General features: G+C 40.3%; 2 protein-coding genes across 3 annotated transcripts in view; one reads left to right on the top strand and one right to left on the bottom strand.

The window, feature by feature from the left end:
- The window catches only part of niban2a (niban apoptosis regulator 2a), a 36,055-nt gene extending 27,633 nt beyond the window's left edge, over nt 1-8,422 (bottom strand). The window contains exon 1 of the mRNA XM_085463214.1: nt 8,144-8,422. Within this exon, the coding sequence (XP_085319340.1) occupies nt 8,144-8,198 (55 nt within the window). The 5' untranslated portion in view covers nt 8,199-8,422. The remainder of the gene's footprint in view (nt 1-8,143) is intronic.
- A 2,344-nt stretch (nt 8,423-10,766) lies between these two features.
- stxbp1a (syntaxin binding protein 1a) overlaps nt 10,767-20,673 on the top strand; it is a 41,220-nt gene continuing 31,313 nt past the window's right edge. Inside the window, exon 1 of one of the 2 annotated variants that reach the window (XM_085463212.1) lies at nt 10,767-10,880. In XM_085463212.1, the coding sequence (XP_085319338.1) occupies nt 10,844-10,880 (37 nt within the window). In that variant the 5' untranslated portion in view covers nt 10,767-10,843. The remainder of the gene's footprint in view (nt 10,881-20,673) is intronic. The other variant, XM_085463213.1, reaches the window with a different exon arrangement.

Below are 20,673 nucleotides of genomic sequence, written 5' to 3'. Positions count from 1 at the left end.
CAAAGCCTCCTGGTATTGCTGAAAGACTTTTCTGTGTTCCACATATCCTCGAGATTTGTTATCTGTCGTCATTCAGCTTCCTAATAAATAGACTGAGAAGCTGCTGGAGGGGACAAAGGCTTTTCCCACGTTCTAATGCTGGAAAAGAGTTGGTGTTCGAGCTGATCAGTGTCTTTGGCTCATTCAGCAGCATATAGTGTTGACTATGATCTGTTTATGGAAGGAACGACGCAGGAAGGAGGGAGCCAGCTTGCAGTGGGAGAGCAGGAAGGAAAGAGCTGACAGGACAGGATAGATGGAGGGAATGCGGAGGAGACTGGGGACAGGGACACGCATTTAAAAACACCATGACATACCAGGATGAGAGGGGAGGGCAGGTTAAGGGGCTGCAAGATAGCGAGGCACCTGGAAAAACTAAACATCAGCAAGTACTTTAAATTGTTCCAGACGATGGCTTTGAATCTCTCGTCAGGTTTGTCATTCCATTCCTTTTATTGAAGGATTTTTTTCTTCATCCTCGGTGGGTTTATCAGACAGGGTCTGCCTTCAGAACAGTTAGTCTCAGAAAAAATGCAGAGGATATCTGATTTTGGATGGAAACTCTCTTTATCCTGGCTAAATTTCCTCTAGATTACGCTCCGGTTACTGTGGCCTCCACTGCAAACTTGCAGAGAGTTGGTACTTTCCACCGTTCGCCTTGCTGAGCCAAAATCAGCAGACTAGGAAGCTGTAAATGAGCACTTAGAAATTAAAACAAAGCCCACATCATAAAATACATACTCGGTTCTCTCATTCAAACTGTATAGCCATGTGCTATAGTTGTTACAACCCTCCTCCATCTCTTGTTTGCTATTTACTTTACATGTGACATCATGGAATAGAGTAAAAATGGAACTTTTGGTACTTTTTATACGCCATACTTAAGTATTTTCCAGTGTTTGCATGTCCTTTTAGAGGATTAAATGAAACAGGAAATGGTTAGGGTTAGCTTCAGACTCTGAGCTGGAAAGTAATTTATCACAAATACCTCCAACAAAAAAACCACATATTTTAGCTTTCTTTTTTTTTTCTTGTATAAGAATTACAGACTCTCTATCAGTGCTTCCTATGCTTACTTAAAATCTTAAGCCCATAACCCAGATTCATGACCTTGATGTAAACCTTTGTTTCATTCCTTCAATTTTTTAAGTGCATTTGTAATGAATAACAAATAACAGTAGGCAAGAGCATGGAGGAACTGATGGCAGAAGGACACTGCAGACAAAAAGGCATTGTTCAGTAGATGTACACTGAAGTGGGCTTAAGATTAGCAAAGGACAGCAGGGCCCACAATCTTTCCAAGTAGGAAAACCGAAGAACAGCAAAGGAAAAGCAGTTTGCAGTGACAAATTCTTTCAGGCAATAAGTAATGAAACTGCAGCCAACTTGAAATGCATTCATGCACTTCTTTGCAGCTATTTTGGAGCATTATCTAAATTGACTTAAATTCTCAGGCTCACTGGGGCATAACAACTGTGTGTATACAACAACCCTTAAAACATGATTTAAGAAGGCTTAAAAGGTTTGCTGACTTTGTTCCAAAATAAGATTTATGAAGTTTTTTCCCAACTGGAAGTTCTCCTCTGCTAGTATGCCCAAGGTTTGAGCTCAGGATTCTTTGAATACCATGGCTCTCTTAGAATAATTACAATTTCCTAAGGCAAATATAATATTTATGGAATAAATGTATGATTAATAAAGATGAGTTGGATATGAATTCTGTCGGTGCTTAAAAACCAAATTGTGCATTTTTTATAGGAGTGGATTTACAGTTTTGTTGTGAAGGGAGAGAAAGAAAACAATCATCACCACTTATCATTAATCAGTCGTCATTGTCAATCAGTGTCGTCATCAATTACCAACCCTCATTATCATCAATCATTGCCAGCAACTGATGATGATTGATAACAATCAGTCGTCATCAAGCACCAATCCTTATCATTATCAATCATTATCAGTCATCGTCGTCATCATCAATCATCATCCACTGTTTAACATCAAAAGGCTTAGCCAGATAGGTGAGTAGATGAATAAAAATGGTAAAATACTAATAAAACTAAAAAAGGCAGACATGAGCGTGAACATTATTTTCAACAGATTTATAAAACCGTGTGCACAAACAGTCTGAGGTGTGCCTGAGTTAGGCATGTTGTCCCTTTTTATAATTACCTGTTTTGCGTCATGTTGGCAAAAGAGGGCGGTGTCACTCACATGGCAAAGTTCATGTTTTGTTGCTGAATTTAACTATTAGCTTCTTATCTTTTTTACTGCAGTGTTAGTTCTTTTTCTATTGATCTCTAATATAAATACATTTTTTTTATTTTAACTTTATTTTTGAACAGTTTTTTTTTTTGTTCCAAGTAACAATGCTGTCATGCTAATGTTTAGCATCAAAGCTACCATCTTCATTTCATTTGTAGCAAATTTCAGAGCAACACGTGCAGCTCCTCAAAGGTGAACACTGTGACTCGATCCAGAAAAGTCAGCTGATCACCAGAAACAGCTGACTGGATTTGACTCTAATTCTTTGGCTGTTTTTATCTAAAACCTGCTGTGAAACGATTAATCTACTAACTTATTCTTTGAGGATGATCGCTTATATTTCAAGGGTTTGATAGTAGGCAGCACATATCTAGGCCAAGGTTTGAGTCTGTTGGTTATTTCTGCCTTAAGCAGACCATAGATGGGTGAACATGTGGGTCAGCAGGCAGTTATGATTTGCATGTGTCTCACACACATGGGGTTGCTGTGTGGGTCCTATAGGGGAGGAGATCATTGAGTAGTTGCCTTTGTGGGAGTTAGACACAACAAGATTCCTGACTCAAAAACGCTGACTGGTCTTTACCCTGTCTCACACACGAACTTAAAAGGTGCAAACACATCGACAAGTGGGACCTGGATAAAAAGAAAGTTTTCTTTTTTCTTTAAAGACATGCACAGGTGTTCACTTGTCTTCTGTTGACGTGGGTGTTTTTACTGTGTTGATTTGTAGAAGATACTGGCAGGAACAACACAGAGAGGGGTGTGTGTGAGAGTCAGACGGCCTGTGACATGTTTCTACCTGCTTCACTTGTTATCTTCCCCTCTCCCTCTGACTAGTCTCTTTATATGGATCTTTTTCTGAGTGGACTCATAAGCAGGAAATACTGTACTCGCGTATTTTAACGATGAAGGCCTGCATGTAGCTAAATGTCATATTTTCTACCTTCGCAGCTTTCCACAGTCATGTGGACCCTACATTTTATAGTTTTAACATATTTTATCATTAACAAGCCTTACATTATGACACATGATGATACCTGACTGAGCGCCTTTCAAGAATGAAGACCAGCACATGTGGCTAAGGGCTCCAAAAAGCCAGTAAGACCAGATTGCTTTGTTCCTAAGGTCAAGAACTTTCACATTGAACACCTTGCTTGTACTTTCTAAAGCCCAGTTTCTGCTCATTCTGAATGTCACACATCTTTGGATCAACTTTGGATCAGTATAAGACAGCAGAAAACATGTATTTCTCTGGCCAGAACCCCCAAAGTCACACAAAAGGCAAAAACAAAACCCCTCATATTTGAGAAGTTACATTTGATATTTATCCTTTTATATGTGAACTACCTTTTTTTTTTTTTTTTTACAACAGCCAGATTCTAACAGGGTGATTCTTCCCACTTTTTTTCTATTTCTGCTCACAAAAGGAAAATCCAACAAACACACTCGGTGCCTGAGCCTCTAGAGAATAATTCTGGGTTTCCTCATAGGAGTACTTCTGCCAGCGTATGCACACAAACAGGATTACAACCCTGAACTAAAGGGGCATCCCAGCTGAGGCTGAAATGACCCTGATACAAAAGTTTTAGGAAATGACAAGTCTGGAAGATTGAACTCCATGCATTAAAACAAAAACAAAAAACACTAGTTTTTCCCAAATTCCTGAAGTGGTTTTGATACTCGAACGCATCACCAAGCTACTTCTAGGACAGGGATCACGTTATATCCATTGAAGTATCTCAGTCTTTGTATTGTTCTTCTACTCGCATGACTTTAATAGACGCCCAGACCTGCTGCCCAGCTCACTCTGTGGAGCAATCTGAGACTTAAATAGCAGTCAGTCCATAACTTATACAAACATGCTGCAACATCGGAAACCTACTTATTATCTCTATGAAACACTGCGGTCAAGTGAGCCCTCACTTACGAAGTCGCAGTCAAGCTAGCCGCCCCGCCAGCCGCACCTAAAATGTGGTTGCACTACTCTTACGCATATTACGGTATAGGTGCCGACTGTCTTAGAAACGCAGTGTTTTCTGTCCTGACACTATTTTACTTCACAATCCACTCCCAGTTTTGGTTAATCTCCACTTTCACCCCTGTGATCCACAGCCCAAATTACTGTATGATTCAGAGAAAATTAACAATAAAATTTACCCAATTTACTCAACTATACTTTTAATGTCCTCATCTTTGAGCTCAGATTACAGGAAAACTATAAGAGGTGACGCAGATATCTCACTGGATTCTGACTCTGGGTGACCCCCACTCTGCATGCTGTGATCCACAGCCAAAATTACTGTACAGTTTTTGAGAAAATTGATAGTAAAATCTTCCCATTTTGCTTTACTGTACTCTACATATTGACATCTTTGATCTCCGATTACAGGAAAACTGTAAGAGGTGACGCAGATATTTCACTGGATTATGAATCTAGGCCATCTCCACTCTTCACCCTGTGATCCACAGCCAAAATTACTGTACGGATTTTGAGAAAATTGATAGTAAACTTTGCACAATTTACTCTACTGTACTCTATATATTCTCATCTTTGAGCTTAGATTACAGGAAAACTGTAAGAGGTGACGCAGATATCTCACTGGATTATGACTCTGGGTGACCCCCACTCTGCACCCTGTGATCCACAGCAAAAATTACTGTACAGTTTTTGAGAAAATTCATGGTAAAATCTTCCCATTTTGCTTTACTGTACTCTACATATTGACATCTTTGAGCTCAGATTACAGGAAAACTATAAGAGGTGACACAGATATTTCACTGGATTATGAATCTAGGCTGTCTCCACTCTGCACCCTGTGATCCACAGCCAAAATTACTGTACGGATTTTGAGAAAATTGATAGTAAACTTTGCACAATTTACTGTACTGTACTTTATATATTGACATCTTTGAGCTCAGATTACAGGAAAACTGTAAGAGGTGACGCAGATATTTCACTGGATTATGACTCTGGGTGACCCCCACTCTGCACCCTGTGATCCACAGCCAAAATTACTGTACGGATTTCTGATAAAATTAAATCCTATTCCATTACCAAACAAAATGAGTTCATTGAAGTATTTGCTTAACTACAAGAAATGTCTTTCCACACACAATTTAAATTTTTCAAAATGTCATTCACACACCACCTCAAGTATCAACTTCAGTTTTAGACATTATTTATTCAGTGCTTAATCACAACAATAGTCAACTTAAGGCACTTACATAATAAGTTAAACCTTACAATAATACATACAGAGAAAAACCCAACAATCATATGACCCCCTATGAGCAACAGTGGGAAGGAAAAACTCCCTTTTAACAGGAAGAAACCTCCGGCAGAACCAGGCTCAGGGAGGGGCGGCCATCTGCCTCAACCGGTCAGGGTGAGAAATTACATTTCTCAGATTACTGATTTCTCATATTACTACTACACAGTTTAGATACACTCAACAAAAATATAAACGCAACACCTTTGTTACTGCTCCCATTCCCCATGGGATGGACGTAGAGACCTAATATTCATTCCAGATACACAATATAACCATCCCTCCCAAACAGTGGTCACAAATCAGTCCAAATGTGTGGTAGTGGGCACATCTGCCATATTGAGATAATCCATCCCACCTCACAGGTGTGCCACATCAGGATGCTGATCTGACATCATGAGTAGTGCACAGGTGTACCTCAGACTGCCCACAACAAAAGGCCACCCTGGAATGTGCAGTTTTTTTGCGCTATTGGGGGTCTGGGGACCCAGAACCGGTCAGTATCTGGTGTGACCACCATTTGCCTCATGCAGTGCAACACATCGTCGCATGGAGTCTATCAGATTGTCAATTGTGGCCTGTGGAATGTTGGTCCACTCCACTTCAATGGCTGTGCGAGGTTGTTGGATATTCGTGGGAACTGGTACACGCTGTCGTATACGCCGGTCAAGCACATCCCGAACATGCTCAATGGGTGACATGTCCGGTGAGTATGCTGGCCATGCAAGAACTGGGACATTCTCAGCTGCCATCTGCCCTGAACAATGTGAACCATGATTCATCCGTGAAGCGCACACCTCTCCAACGTGCCAGACGCCATCGAATGTGAGCATTTGCCCACACAAGTCTGTTACGGCGACGAGCTGGAGTCAGGTCAAGACCCCGATGAGGACGACGGGCATGCAGTTGAGCGTCCCTGAGACGGTTTCTGACAGTTTGTGCAGAAATTGTTTGGTTGTGCAAACCAATTGTTCCAGCAGCTGTCTGGGTGGTTGGTCTCAGACGATCTTGGAGGTGAACCTGCTGGATGTGGAGGTCCTGGGCTGGTGTGGTTACACGAGGTCTGCGGTTGTGAGGCCGGTTGGATGTGCTGCCATATTCTCTGAAACGCCTGTGGAGACGGCTTATGGTTGAGAAATGAACATTCAATGCACGGGCGACAGATCTGGTTGACATTCCTGCTGTCAGCATGCCAATTGCACGCTCCCTCATTGCTTGTGGCATCTGTGGCATTTTGCTGTGAGACAAAACTGCACATTCCAGGGTGGCCTTTTGTTGTGGGCAGTCTGAGGTACACCTGTGCACTACTCATGATGTCAGATCAGCATCCTGATGTGGCACACCTGTGAGGTGGGATGGATTATCTCAATATGGCAGATGTGCCCACTACCACACATTTGGACTGATTTGTGACCACTGTTTGGGAGGGATGGTTATATTGTGTATCTGGAATGAATTTTAGGTCTCTACGTCCATCCCATGGGGAATGGGAGCAGTAACAAAGGTGTTGCGTTTATATTTTTGTTGAGTGTATCTAAACTGTGTAGTAGTAATATGAGAAATCAGTAATCTGAGAAATGTAATTTAATTTTATCAGAAATCCGTACAGTAATTTTGGCTGTGGATCACAGGGTGCAGAGTGGGGGTCACCCAGAGTCATAATCCAGTGAGATATCTGCGTCACCTCTTACAGTTTTCCTTTAATCTAAGCTCAAAGATGAGAATATATAGAGTACAGTAGAGTAAATTGTGCAAAGTTTACTATCAATTTTCTCAAAAACCGTACAGTAATTTTGGCTGTGGATCACAGGGTGCAGAGTGGGGGTCCCCCAGAGTCAGAATCCAGTGAAATATCTGTGTCACCTCTTACAGTTTTCCTGTAATCAGAGCTCAAAGATGTCAATATGTGGAGTACAGTAAAGCATAATGGGAAGATTTTGCTATGAATTTTCTCAAAATCCATACAGTAATTTTGGCTGTGGATCACAGGGTGAAGAGTGGCGACAGCCTAGAGTCAGAATCCAGTGAAATATCTGCGTCACCTCTTATAGTTTTCCTGTAATCTGAGGTCAAAGATGAGGACATTAAAAGTATAGTTGAGTAAATTGGGTAAATTTTATTGTTAATTTTCTCTGAATCATACAGTAATTTGGGCTGTGGATCACAGGGGGGAAAGTGGAGATACACTAAAAATGGGAGTGGATTGTGAAGTAAAATAGTGTCAGGACACAAAACACTGCGTTTCTAAGCCGGTCTTCACCCATACCGTAATATACGTAAGAGTAGTGCAACCACATTTTCGGTGCGGCTGGCGGGGCGGCTAGCTTGACTGCGACTTCGTAAGTGAGGGCTCACTTGACCGCAGTTAAGAAACAGGGCTGCAGTGGAGTTGAGATTCATGGGAAGCCTTCAAGTAAAGCACACCTACAAGGCGGTGGCACAAAAGTAACCGTCTATACTTGATTTCTGCAGTTTAGATGATAAAAGTAATATAAATCGATTTTCTTAAAGGCAACAACATGGTCAAAACTCTGTAATAAGATTGTTATAACGCGCAACGGTACTCATCTTACCTGTAATCATCTCCCGCCTATCCTCATCCAGGTGAGAGGAAACCACGTCCCCCATGGTTACAGGAGAGCCTCTGATATCCTCTAAGTATCCTAACTCGGCAGGTTTTACTCCAGGGGAAAATTTCCAGCAGTCTCCGGGCAAACCCTCTGGGAATTTCTCTCACTTTCCCCCCTTAGAGAGGAGCACTGTTCTGGCGTTGGTGCGTTGAGTGTGGGCGCCTTCAGCTTTTTCTAAAAAACAGGAGGAGGAGGCGGTGGAGGAAGAGGAGGAGGAGGACGTGCTGGTGAACAGTGCTGCGTTTCACAGCAGCGGGACACACCCTCTGGGAGTCATCACTGGTCCAACGTGTTCAGTCGGCTGTGCTAAGGGTGTGGCCAGAACCAGGAGCTTAAGAGTATCACAGTGCGTACTGTACGCGAGAGTGTCTGCTTGTAGCAGCAAACTTAATAATGTTAAACTTGACAGATGTTTTAACATCTGTCATTTTTAAATACAACCTTAGTGCGTTTATTAGTAAGTTTCTTTAAAATGTTTCTTTTAATGATTTCATGATATTTATATTGTGATTAAAAATCAGGAGAAATTAACTAAAGGCTCTTTGAAGTGCGCGCTTTGGGCTCAACGTTGAAAGCGAGTCTATGGTTGGACCCAGTAGCATTTTGCCACACACAGATAAATGCTGCCCCCTTGTGGAAAACATATTTCTTTACTATAATTTTGAAGCAGGCCAGTATCCAAACCAGCTCTTCCAAACATGTTGAATATTTCAGTAAGCGAGTTGATCCTTTAAAAAAAACCCATCTAAAATGCTGGATGTTAAATTGTTCACGTTTATGCAATGATCTCTAATGCTGCTGAAACAGTCTATGAATTTATGGTTTTATCAGCAATGAAGGCTGAAAATTAAGCTCTGCAACTTCCAAAAGTTAGCTGAAAATAAAGTGAAGTAAAAGTGTCATAAAAGGAGACTGCAATGCATCACATCTGCTTACTAGAGTCAATAAACTGGACCATTTGATCAAAAGTTTAAGACCACTTAACAAATGGCAAAAACTAATATTTTGCATGGTTGGATCTTCCAAATAGAGCTTTAAATGCAACAATAAGAAATGGGAGTGAGACACAACATTTTGTGAGCATGCATTTTAGTGAAAACATTGCTTAAACTGAATGAACTATATGTGCTGATTGTGTCTTTTTGTAGGTTTTAATTTAATTATTAAGAACTTACTGGATGTGCTGAGTGTTCCGGTACTTTTGATAAATTTATGGTCCAGTTTTTCTTCGACTATTATGTTTATTAGTTCTAATAAAAAAAACCTGTCTGGTCTTCTTTGCATCTCACCTGTACAGTTTATGAATGCAGTTTGTCAAACAGCTGAGAACTTATGTCTGCTGTGGTCCCCATTGATTTTTACAACTTTTATAGGCTACTCTGAGGGGAAAAGGAACAAAGAAACAAAAATACCTCATTTCTGAAACGTTAATTTTAACTTGATGAATCAACATGAATGATTTAAGCGTAAAAAAGGCCCACGACTCAAGGGGATGAACCAGTGTCTACACATAACAGACAGCTTGGCAAAGAACCAATTTTAAACAGTATCTTTAGACACTTTGGTACTAGCGACCTGTTCTTGCTCTCAGGTTCTGACACAGGCGATAAGAGATACTTCTTGTCCTTCAGTTCATCCATTTACCGTTCACTGAAAGCTCATTAGACATGGCCAGAGTTGAAGGGTGGCTATCAAGAAGCCATTCCTAAAGAAGGGGAAAAGCTGAGTTGTGCATGAACTGCAAAGGAACTAAACTGAAAATTATGGAGTGATGAATCCAAATTTCAAACTGTTGGTTCAAATCATCGTTAGTATGTACGAGGCAGTCATCAAAGGTAAACAGTGAGTATCTAGTAATATTGATTCTATCAGTCATGGATTGGCTTGGTACCTGTACCCCAATATTACTAAAGCAGTGTGGGATGATCTTGACAGAGAACGGGTCAAAAGGCAGCCAACATCCAAAGAAGACCTTTGAATGCCCTTCAAGAAGCCTGGAGAACTATTATTGAAGACTACTTAAGCAAGCTTTCTTTGAATATCTTTAAGAGTCTATGAAGAACAAAGTTGCAAGGTCATAGCAAATATTGACTTTCAAGCTTGTTAGAATTGTGTATACTGTGTTTTTGTCTTATACTATACTACCATTTATGTTTGCACATTTCACTAAATCAATGACACAAGACTTTTGCACATCACTGTCTTCCTGTATAAATGTAATGATTCACTATATTATTATATATATAAAACTATGAATCTATTATTGTGCCATCTGCTTAAGGTTATATGCATTAAAACTTGTTTAAAAATGAAGGGTTACTTTATTTTCTTATCATGTATTTATTTCAGGTTCTGTGAAAAACAAGGGTATTTTGCAGGAATCTTTAAATTCTATTTGGACAAATGAGCGGGTAAGGCTTAACAAATAAATGTCTTTAGTAGGAATTAGTTTGAGCTAATACACACAGCTGTAGCCAAACGTCCGCACATCACCAGTGTGGATGATGCGGAAGGATACGCAGTGACGTTTCCAAGTGGAGGCTCCTCCGCAGCGGTGTGACACGATCAGAGAGGAGGAGGAGGAGGAGGAGAGAGAGAGTAAGCAGAGGGTAATCAGTCGGTCCAGCACTCAGAGGCAGCATCATGGCACCTATCGGATTAAAGGCGGTGGTCGGCGAAAGTAAGACTTTTTTTTTCTCCTAATTTATGGTGCTCAGAATTTGTGCGGGATATGGTCTTGCTGCACCCCGATTCAGCTGTGTATATGCCAGAGAGCGAGTATATATTTAAAAAGAAAAGGGCCGGGGAGCGGGGGGGACAGGATGCGGGTGGCTGCTAGTGCATCTGAGTGGTGACGATGATAACGGTGAAGGTGATGTTCCATTGTATCCCGATGTAAACCGCAGAGGTGTAGTGAGGAAGCACTGGATGCCCTGCAGAGGCTGCTCCGTCTCGTTGGTCTCCTGCGGCGCGGATGCGCAATTGCATTTCAAGCGACAGAGCGTATAAAACGCTGTTGACAAGCGATGATTAGCCCACTAATAGAAGATGTTGGCATCCTCCTCCGGTGGGATGAGAAGCCACAGAGTAATGAAGCCCGTGTGCGCCCCTTTTAGACACAATTTACGTTTATTTAAGGACTAATCTGCCTCTGCCTGTGAGCTGCATCCCGATCTGTTTCTGCCTGAATATTGTGCCACAACATGCAGGATGCACGTACTGTTCACACGCTGGCGAGCTAATAATAGCCAACACAATGTAATGCGATGCTGTTTATTGCAAAATGAATGAAGATTAGCGGTCTCGATCCGTGGGATTCCCCGACTGCAGCAGTGCCTCACCCCATCCGATGGAGCATAATTCAGCTGCGTAAAACACCCTTTCTCAGCCGGAGAGCACCACCTATGCTCCGCTTCACGTTAATGGCGGAGTGCACCAGAGTCGTGAAAGTTGCCTTAAAACTGGCGCTGCGCAAGAAATTCCGCATTTTTTGTATATTTTTCCGCGGACGGCTTTTAGTCATCGTGCCCTTTGAGTAGAGTCGGTGCGGCACCGGCAGTCTGTGTAACCCTGCATCATTAGGACACTGTTAACTCAAGGTTCAGTATCCGATTGTGTCATTTCGGCTCATTACATTTGGGCTGGTGCTCTAGCGGTAGGTGTGCTGTGATGAAACAGGCCTGACTATGGTGGAGGCGCAGGAGGTTCAACTGGGTGCAAGTGTTAGTGGTCGTCGAAAGGCTCAGGAACGAGCCCATAAAACCTGATAGAGATGTCTTAATGTGAAGCCATGTATCCAGTTCGTCCCTAAATTCTTACACCAAGCTGCTCATTCTCTCTCTCTCCTCTTTTTTTTGGTACCGTGCCCTACCCCGGCTGCAGGATTTGCTTCATTTGGCGTCTGTTGTTCATAGTATTGATTCGGTGTCACATTTCACTAATACAAATCCACACAGTTGCTCTGTACCAGGAGCTAATGTGTCACTTTCTGGTCATGACATTGCTGGAATCTGAAAATTCTTAAGCTACACCCAGCTGTGCTCTAAGGTATATTTGCCTCACTGGTGCTGCTGCAGAATTCTGGCTCACACCCACCCCATCTCATTAAACACTCTCTCTCTCTCTCTCTCTCTCTCTCTCTCTCTCTCTCTCTATATATATATATATATATATATATATATATATATATATATATATATATATATATATATTAGTGTATATATATTAGTATATTTTTCTGTTCTTTGACATGAAGTGAAAGGATTTGTGCATTGTCACAAAGAGGAGCCTCGATCATCAGTAACTTCACATCTACTTTGAATCCAAGAGTACAGTATTAAATTATAAAAAGTATTCTGAGCCTGATGCTGGATGTTTGCACTGTGGCTGAGCTCAGCCCAGACCTGCATTTTTGTAAGTTAGTCTACATTTTTTTTAATACAAGGCCAGAAGACTGAGTTTTGATAGAAATGATATCATCTGCACGCCCTACTACATTACACAATGCAGCTTCATATGCCAATTATCTGCGCGCGTTCTTTAATTATTTAAACACTGTAACTGGCTATTGCATAACCCAGTTTGTGAAAAGCTGAAGGCAGGCCGAGTGAATCATCTTTTTCCTGAGCAATGTAAACACTGCGTGCATGTTTCCCAGTAAAGACAAGGACGCAGGGAGGCAACACCTGCTCTACGTTTGGCTAAGGTGAAGCGAGGGCTGTGATTGGTGGGGGCAGAGAGTGAAAGAGGGAGGGTGACACCATCGCGGGCTCTCTGTCGTTCTCTCTCTCTCTGCAGCAATTGATGTAGCAGCCAGAATGAAGGGAGGGGGGGGGGGATGGGCAGCAAGCTGAGCTTCACCCTCCCCGTTTCATGGCTGTATATGAACATCAGTGCCAGAGAGCAGCAGAAGGAGAATAAGGCTGAGTGACGAGGACCTCATCAGTCAGCAGTGACCTGAGTCATTTAGAAAGAGATGAGCTGCTCAAACTGAAGGAACGCAGTGTTTAGAGCGAGGCGGTGTTCTGTATTTGAGCTATATACTTTATGGTGATGTCTATGGGGTCAGATGCAGTGGGTTTTATTATGTTTTGAAGGTTTTCAAGGAAAACCTGCTGACCCAGACAAATAATGTTCCGCCTTTCATTCAGTCATTCAAGCAGATGCTAAAATGCTTCATAGCTGTACTTTATATGTTATTGTGTAACATGATAAATACCATAATATACTGAGAAACTGACCTTGGAATCAATTTACATCACCAGACGACTGTTTAAATCCTTTAAATCCAGTTAATTTTGAAATATTTCTGTAACCATAGACAGCTTTACAATTATTTATTCACCTCTCATTACCTGTGCATTTGTGCTCAAAGTTGGCTTGTAAAGCATGTGGAGAGTTATTAAATCAGTGGTTTTCAAACTGCGGGGCTGGCCCCAGAGGTGGCACACAGACAACCAGGTGAAAAATGAAAAGGGAAGTTGAATGATTTAGTTTGTTAGGGAAAGTGATCAAAAGTTTTAGCAGCTAATACGTTAAACGTTACCTATACAGTGCCTTTTCTAATATATGTCCCATTCACCCAGTTGCACATACAAATTCATACAGGTCTTTTTCTAACATTGTCAGGCACGCACACACACTCTGATGGATGGGAGCAATATGGGGTCAGTATCTTGACTAGGAATATATTGACATGTGAACCGGAAAAGTCTTTCAAAAGCAAAATTAGACATTTTTTATTGTTTATAATGGATAAAATCTCCGGGATGTGTGATGTAAACTTCTTTTTCCTTCTGAAGTACCATGCACCAGAAAACGTTTGTGAACCACTTTGTTTGACTGGCACCAGCATACATACTCGTCATCGCCATGCAGCCATTTCAGGTTTAATTAATGCGACAGCCTCCTTAAAAGAGAAAGTGGCACACTGAGGTAGCATAAGACCTCAAGTCTTCTGGAACTGTGTCTGGAAGCTAGACTCACTTTGAAAAATCATGTGGAACACCTTTCAAGAAAACTGATGCCAAAGATTGGATATTTTTATAGAAATAAATACAAATAGATCGGTGTATAATCCACAATTCAGTCTGTGCTTGACTGTGGTGACATTGGTCATATGCATGCTTCTGTATCTGCTCACTATTGCATCTAATATGAAAAAGTGGGGTGGTACTCCTCAGCGAACTGAAGAGAGCAGCATTTTATGATGTTTATTTACTGCAAAGATTGCCTGCCTACATCTGAGCCTTTGATTTAAACACAGGACTTACAATGTCAGGACGCTTCAGCATTAACTGTACGTCTTGTTCAGACTGATTTTTGAAAAACTGTATTCAAATACTTAACTGGATATGAATAGAACGAGCTACAAAAAGATTACAAAGTTACAATTTTGGATTTAACTGGAATATTTTAACAGGTTCTTTGTCTGCAACTAGTTATGCACACATTTTCTTAATTTGTGATTATGTGATATTTATCATGTCTCATTTAAAAAAAAAAGGATTTAATAATAATAATTTGGTAATTAATGAAACTTGCTACTTCAGTATCTTTCTATTATGTCTGTGGTAACCACACTCCCTTTTAAAGTAGTCTTCTTGTCTGCCTTCAGACTGTTTTCAGGGCTGCTGCTGCTCTTATTAGATCATTTCAAGGATCTCCTCCAGTGTGTCACAATGGTGACCCTGCAGTTTTTTTTTTAGCTATCAGGTTGTTTATTGTCAGAAGATATAAAATTGTGCTGCTCAGTGGTGTGACAACTCAAAATGGTTTTTGGTTTTTGATCAAAAAATGTAGTTTTTGGTGAGATTTGATCAAGTAATTAGCAAGCCAGGCAACCATTTTTGATATACGTTTCGCCAGTTTGCTTGCTTTTACCACTCAAAACATTCACTTGTCACTTCTTCCGTCTGTTTGTGCTCAATGAAATGAAACGGTACTAAAATTTGTTGCTCCACTGGGTGCAAAATGGATACAAAAATGAGCCCTGATGTTGCCTTTTATTTTTTAAGACAAACTAAAAAGTAACTCAAGAGGCTGCGTGCTGTAGGGATGCACAGATGTATTATAATGCCAGGTTGACAATGCTGATGGCAGTGGCTGATGTTTATCAGTTGTGTTACATCAATTTTGCGCCAGCTATATGTTCAGAAATGGTGTGATGGAGAGCTAAAAGACTTCAAAGCAAAGCTAGGAAGTGTTTTGTCTCCAGTTCGAATATACTCACATCCCAAAATGTCAAACAGAGTCAGTTCACTCTTCCTTGGAAGTTTCTGGAAGCATGTTGTATTTACTCTTCTCTGTTTGGGGTAGTGTGAATAAAAGGAAGGAGGAAGGTGAAATAGAAAAGGACTTTTATGCACATATTTGCACACACGCGCCTTCTATTGACCTTGGAAGCATCACTGAGCCACAGCATCACACACACACGTCTGGATCCAGTCTGACGCAGTGCCTGCAGCCCCTGGGCGTCTGTAAAACACACACACACACACACACACACACACACACACACACACACTCTGAAATGTCATGTCACTGCAGTAATAGAGCATGAAGAGCTGGCTGAAATAGAGCTGTGTAATGCAGGGTCACAGTGGCTCTTAATCTTAATGAATTCCGTTCTCTTTTGCTGAGGATGAGTGCTGTGTCAGAGCTGGCAGACATCCTCTACCTCCCACTCTTCTCGGCAGCACTCAGTCCTTTTCTTACATGCATATACACACGTACAGTGGAGACATATTTAACACCACGTTACAGAAATATCTTCTTATGGAAGATCGCCACAGCACCAGAGCCTGGATGCTCTCCTCTTCCAGCGATGTAAACAAAAACAAGAAATATAGATGGCATGGCTTCATGATAATTTGTCAATTTGTTAAATTAACTGTAGGAGGATTAAAAAAAAATTGTGTATATGTGTGTATATATATATATATATATATATATATATATATATATATATATATATATATATATATACCATCTTCTTAGCTCTCTCTCTGGTGAGTGCAGGAAACCTAATTTGTCTTGCTTGTTACTCTCTTAAATTTTTGCACTTGTGTTTCTGCAATAGAACTAGAATTAATATCTTGTGACAAAGGTTGGATGAAATTAGGTTAAATATTATTAATGTTGCACGAAGTCACAAAATGGGTCAAGAGAAAAATCTCACAATTTCCCAGAGAAACAGACACATTTTAACTATGGCTATTTGATCATGGCAAAAAAAAAAAGAAGTTAAAATACGTTAAACATTAAAATAGAGAAATCGTATTGTTTTATTCAAGCTGATTTTCCTAAACTTTAATTATGATTCAAATACAATAAGTTAATGTAAAGCAAATTAAACCTGCCACAGTCTTGTACTGACTGAACTTGGACTAAAGGAAAGGAAATGCAAAAAGAGAAAATTATTGCAAAACAGTTATTTCAACCACAGATTTATAGTAATAAAGGCTGATATAATATCCAATAATAGAAATGATGATGCTGTATTAGGGACGAGACATCAGTTTCATTTTTTAGGAACAGAATAGAGGGGGAATATGATAAAAATACAAAACCAAGTATGTGTTGACATGTTGTATAACAAAATGATCATTTTAACATTGTACGGGTAAGACATGATTAGCTTAGTCTAATAAAATCAGTATGAGATGTTCTCTTAGGGCTTGTCACGCTTTTTTTTTTTCTTTCTATAGGATCGTGAAAACAAAGAGCTGCTGCTTTTTCTGCACTGGAAAAAATGCTGGCTTAAGTAGGTCAGCACTGTGTGTTTGCACAAAAGCAGTTTAGTAATATCAGATTCTCATTAAAGGTGTGTAGTGTTTCCTTTCCGATCTTTCCATTTATTCCATTCATTGGTTGGACAGCTGGTTTTCGCTGACCTGCAGTGCCTGATAAAAATTTGGTGCCACATCTTTGCAGATGTGGCGTTTTGTGCATTTGCCCTTGATCAAGGTATCTGTCACGGTCCGGGGCGGCGGCTGTGTGAAGAGTGGAAAGGAGGACTCAGATGCAGCACTTACTCAGATGTGAAGGTGATTTATTGACAATACTGAACATAAAGTGGAGATGGCAAAACAGAACTAAGGATGAACTAACTGGGAGAAACTACACAAAGAAATAGCAAACCTGAGCATGAAGAGAGAACAGCAGGGAGAGCATGCAGGGGATTACACCAGGTATGAACACAGACGACGCGACGAGGAGCAGAGGAAATCACACACTATAAGTACACAAAGAGACACTGGGAAATCACACACAGGTGGGAGACACAGCTGGACCTGATTAACCTGACGAGACAGGGGAACACTAACACCAGGGACCAATAGAGGGAGCACAAACCCAAAACCCAGTATCTAAAATCCCAAACACAAACCATCCCAAAACAGCCCAAGAATAATAAAGAGAATAACAACAATAAGGAACACAAACACAAAGTCACTGAGTCATGGTCGCAGGACCATGACAGTATCAGCTTAGAGCTGCATTTGATTTCTGGAAGCTGCACAGCAGCTAGCTTACAATGCTTATAATAGCGTCAGTGCAGAGAAGGAATTCGGGGTATCAGTGAAGAGTTCTTTGTATGTTCTTTCATGTTCTTGTTACTGCATTAGTAACTTTTAGCTGAGTTTCCCACAAAGACACTCCTCCTGTCAGGGGAACAGAGGTGACAGACAACTCTTTGAGGTGCACGTGTGTAGACTACATGAGAGTGAATCAATGCCCACACACGTCTTTAGAGATCAGTCCACCGAGATAGCATTTGTGGCGGGGGGATTTCTGGAGATTTCTCAGTGGACCTCCAGTCGAGTATCTTTGTGTTTTTGTTTCATTTTTTTCTCCTGCATTCCTTCTTTTTTTCCCCATTTTGCTCCAGTGAACTGCACTCCTGACCTCTGACTTGCTATCCACTGAAGGTCATAAATCCTCTTCTTCTGCTTTCCTTACAGCCATTTTGTGCCGGCTGGGGCCAGTTTAGGGTGTTACGTAACTGCAGATGAATCTGAAGAGGCTGTAAATGGAAGGATAGCTCCTTCCATTTACAGATAATAGTTATCTCATGGAGTGTTTTTAGGTTTTGTTAAATCTGGTTAATATCGGTGCTTAAGGTGTACGGAAGAGATGGAACATAGAAACCATTTAGCCTCATTGAAAAGCTATTTTTTTTATTAATATTGAGTTATTTTAATCTTTTGGTTAATGTAATCTATTGAAGTGTATGTACAAACAAAAACTCTTTGATTTTTAAAAATACAAAACCTATGACATGGTGAGACTCTGACCATGAAGCTCTGTTTCATTTTTTCTTTTGTGTGTTTGGGTTGTGGTGAAGGCTTTGCTTGCATTTCAGTGTGAGTCGTGCTGATTTGTCTGCGTGTCTCTTTAAGATCAAGCGTGTCACATTCCCTCGGGAATGATGCTGCTGTGAAGCTGAGATCCAGAGAAAAAAAATGGGTCATGTACTCATAGGTGAAAGTCCCTGAAGGGGGGAGAACCACGAGGCAAAGGGAGAAACTGTCAGCCCAAGTCGAGGCTTAGGGGATTGGAGAGTACATCAACACAATGGCAATATCATTGCTCATAGTACTGCTCCTTGATATGGCTAACTGTGTTCAGTTTGTCTGGGTTTATAGAGAAGACGTATGCTTTCCCTTATTTTGTACATGTTAAACATCTAAACACAATTATAAATTAGGTCAGAATACAAACAACTAATCCCACTGAGCCAAAACCAGGCTTCAGGATCTAGGTACTCAAGTGCGCGCGCACGCACACACACACACACACACACACACACACACATACACACACACACACACACACACACACACACACCCATCTATCTATCTATGTATCTATAAATAAATAATAATGGAGAGAAAACCTCAACAATCAGATGGCTCCATTAGAATTTTTTTTGTTTTTAATTTTCTTCTTCTTTGTTCTACTTCAGTTTTTTTCTACTGAAAAAGGTGTTGAAATTGTTACTTTTTTGTTTTAATTTCAAGATTTAAGAAACAAAAATTTACTTTTTTCCTTTAGCCTCTAAAACCTCAAGAACCCCCCCCCCCCCCCCCATCAAGCAATTAACTATAAGAAACACATATTTCTTATAGTTAATTGTTAACCCTTCTGTTTGTGAGAGGCAACCAATCAGAAAAGTGAAAGTGATTTTAGTTCAGTCTAAAAATGAAACTATGTACGTGTAAATAAGCAACAGTATATCCAGCGGTGGTCTCTATAAAATTTGCTTATTAAAGACAGAGTGAGGAGTGAAGTCAGTTTGTGTGCATAGCTAATATAAATGCAGCAGGTGTTGATCAAAACTGTGGAAAACATAACACAAAGGCAAAAAAATAAAAACAATAAAATACGCATATTAAGCATTTAAAAGTGATTTCTATAAAAGATTACAATCATTTCTGAAGATTACAAAAATATTAGAAACAAATTATGATAATTTGCAAAACTACATTTGATCCACAAGGGTGCTTAATAATATAAACAAAAGATAACTGAGCCTTTACCGGAAAAGCAGAAGATTTTGGGGGGTTTGAATCCTGTTAATGACGTAGGAGAGCAAGAAAATGCCACAACTCTTAAAAACTTGCAACCTGCTGAGATAAACAAGTGTCTGCTGAGGTGCTGAAGATGTAATATTTTAGTAGTCTTTTTAGTTTTATGTCTTAACTGTATATTTAATAAAGTCTTCATAGTCTCATTTATATTTGAGTAGTTTGACAAAGAAATTGTGAACTTTCGTCCCTGCTCTGACGTGATTATATTGTATCCTGTTTAACTGGATATGAGATGAGATGTGTGTGTATGTGTTTCTGTGCATGTTTGGTTGACACAGCTGCTGCTTGTGTTTGTTCAGGTCCCTTCCCTTCTTTCTGACCGGTGTGTTCCTGTTGTGCCTTTATCAGGAGGTCAGAAAGGAAGAATCCACAGTCACGCCTCCCCCCAACTTATTTTCAGTCTTCAGTTAGAAAAGAGTGCAGTCCATTCACTATCAAGTTAACTTCTCTATTTTATTGACTGCCTGGGTCAGTTCACTCAACCTTATGAAGGATAATCCCATTAGTCATCCTTTTAACTGAAAAAAAAAATGAACCAAAACTGAAGCTAACAGAAGAGAAGATAAATTGAATTAGTGTATTTGTTGTTTAGTATCTATCAACATTATAATCATTTTTAACAGAACATAATCCAGAAAAAGTTGTGTACTTGATTTTCAGCTCTATATTTCACTGAGTAGAACCACAGAGATGTTGATTTGATAGTACAGACACTGTTGTACTGAGGTGACTTGTGCTGGATCCATAGAGCCCCATGTTAAAATGTTCAGTTTCTCAGCATTAAAAAGCATGTTTATAGTTCGGTAACAAAAATACATTGGCCTCTATGGATTGTTAACCCCTTAGTAATTCAGTTCAGTTCTTTTATTATAACTCTTCTAC

This window comes from Copadichromis virginalis, linkage group LG7, assembly GCF_057382275.1.
Source record: "Copadichromis virginalis isolate Kocher_CV1m ecotype Utaka linkage group LG7, C_Virginalis_male_GT1.1, whole genome shotgun sequence".
NCBI classification, from domain to species: domain Eukaryota; kingdom Metazoa; phylum Chordata; class Actinopteri; order Cichliformes; family Cichlidae; genus Copadichromis; species Copadichromis virginalis.
The sequence above is the reverse complement of the archived record's forward strand: the minus strand, read 5'-3'. Positions and strand labels throughout refer to the sequence as shown.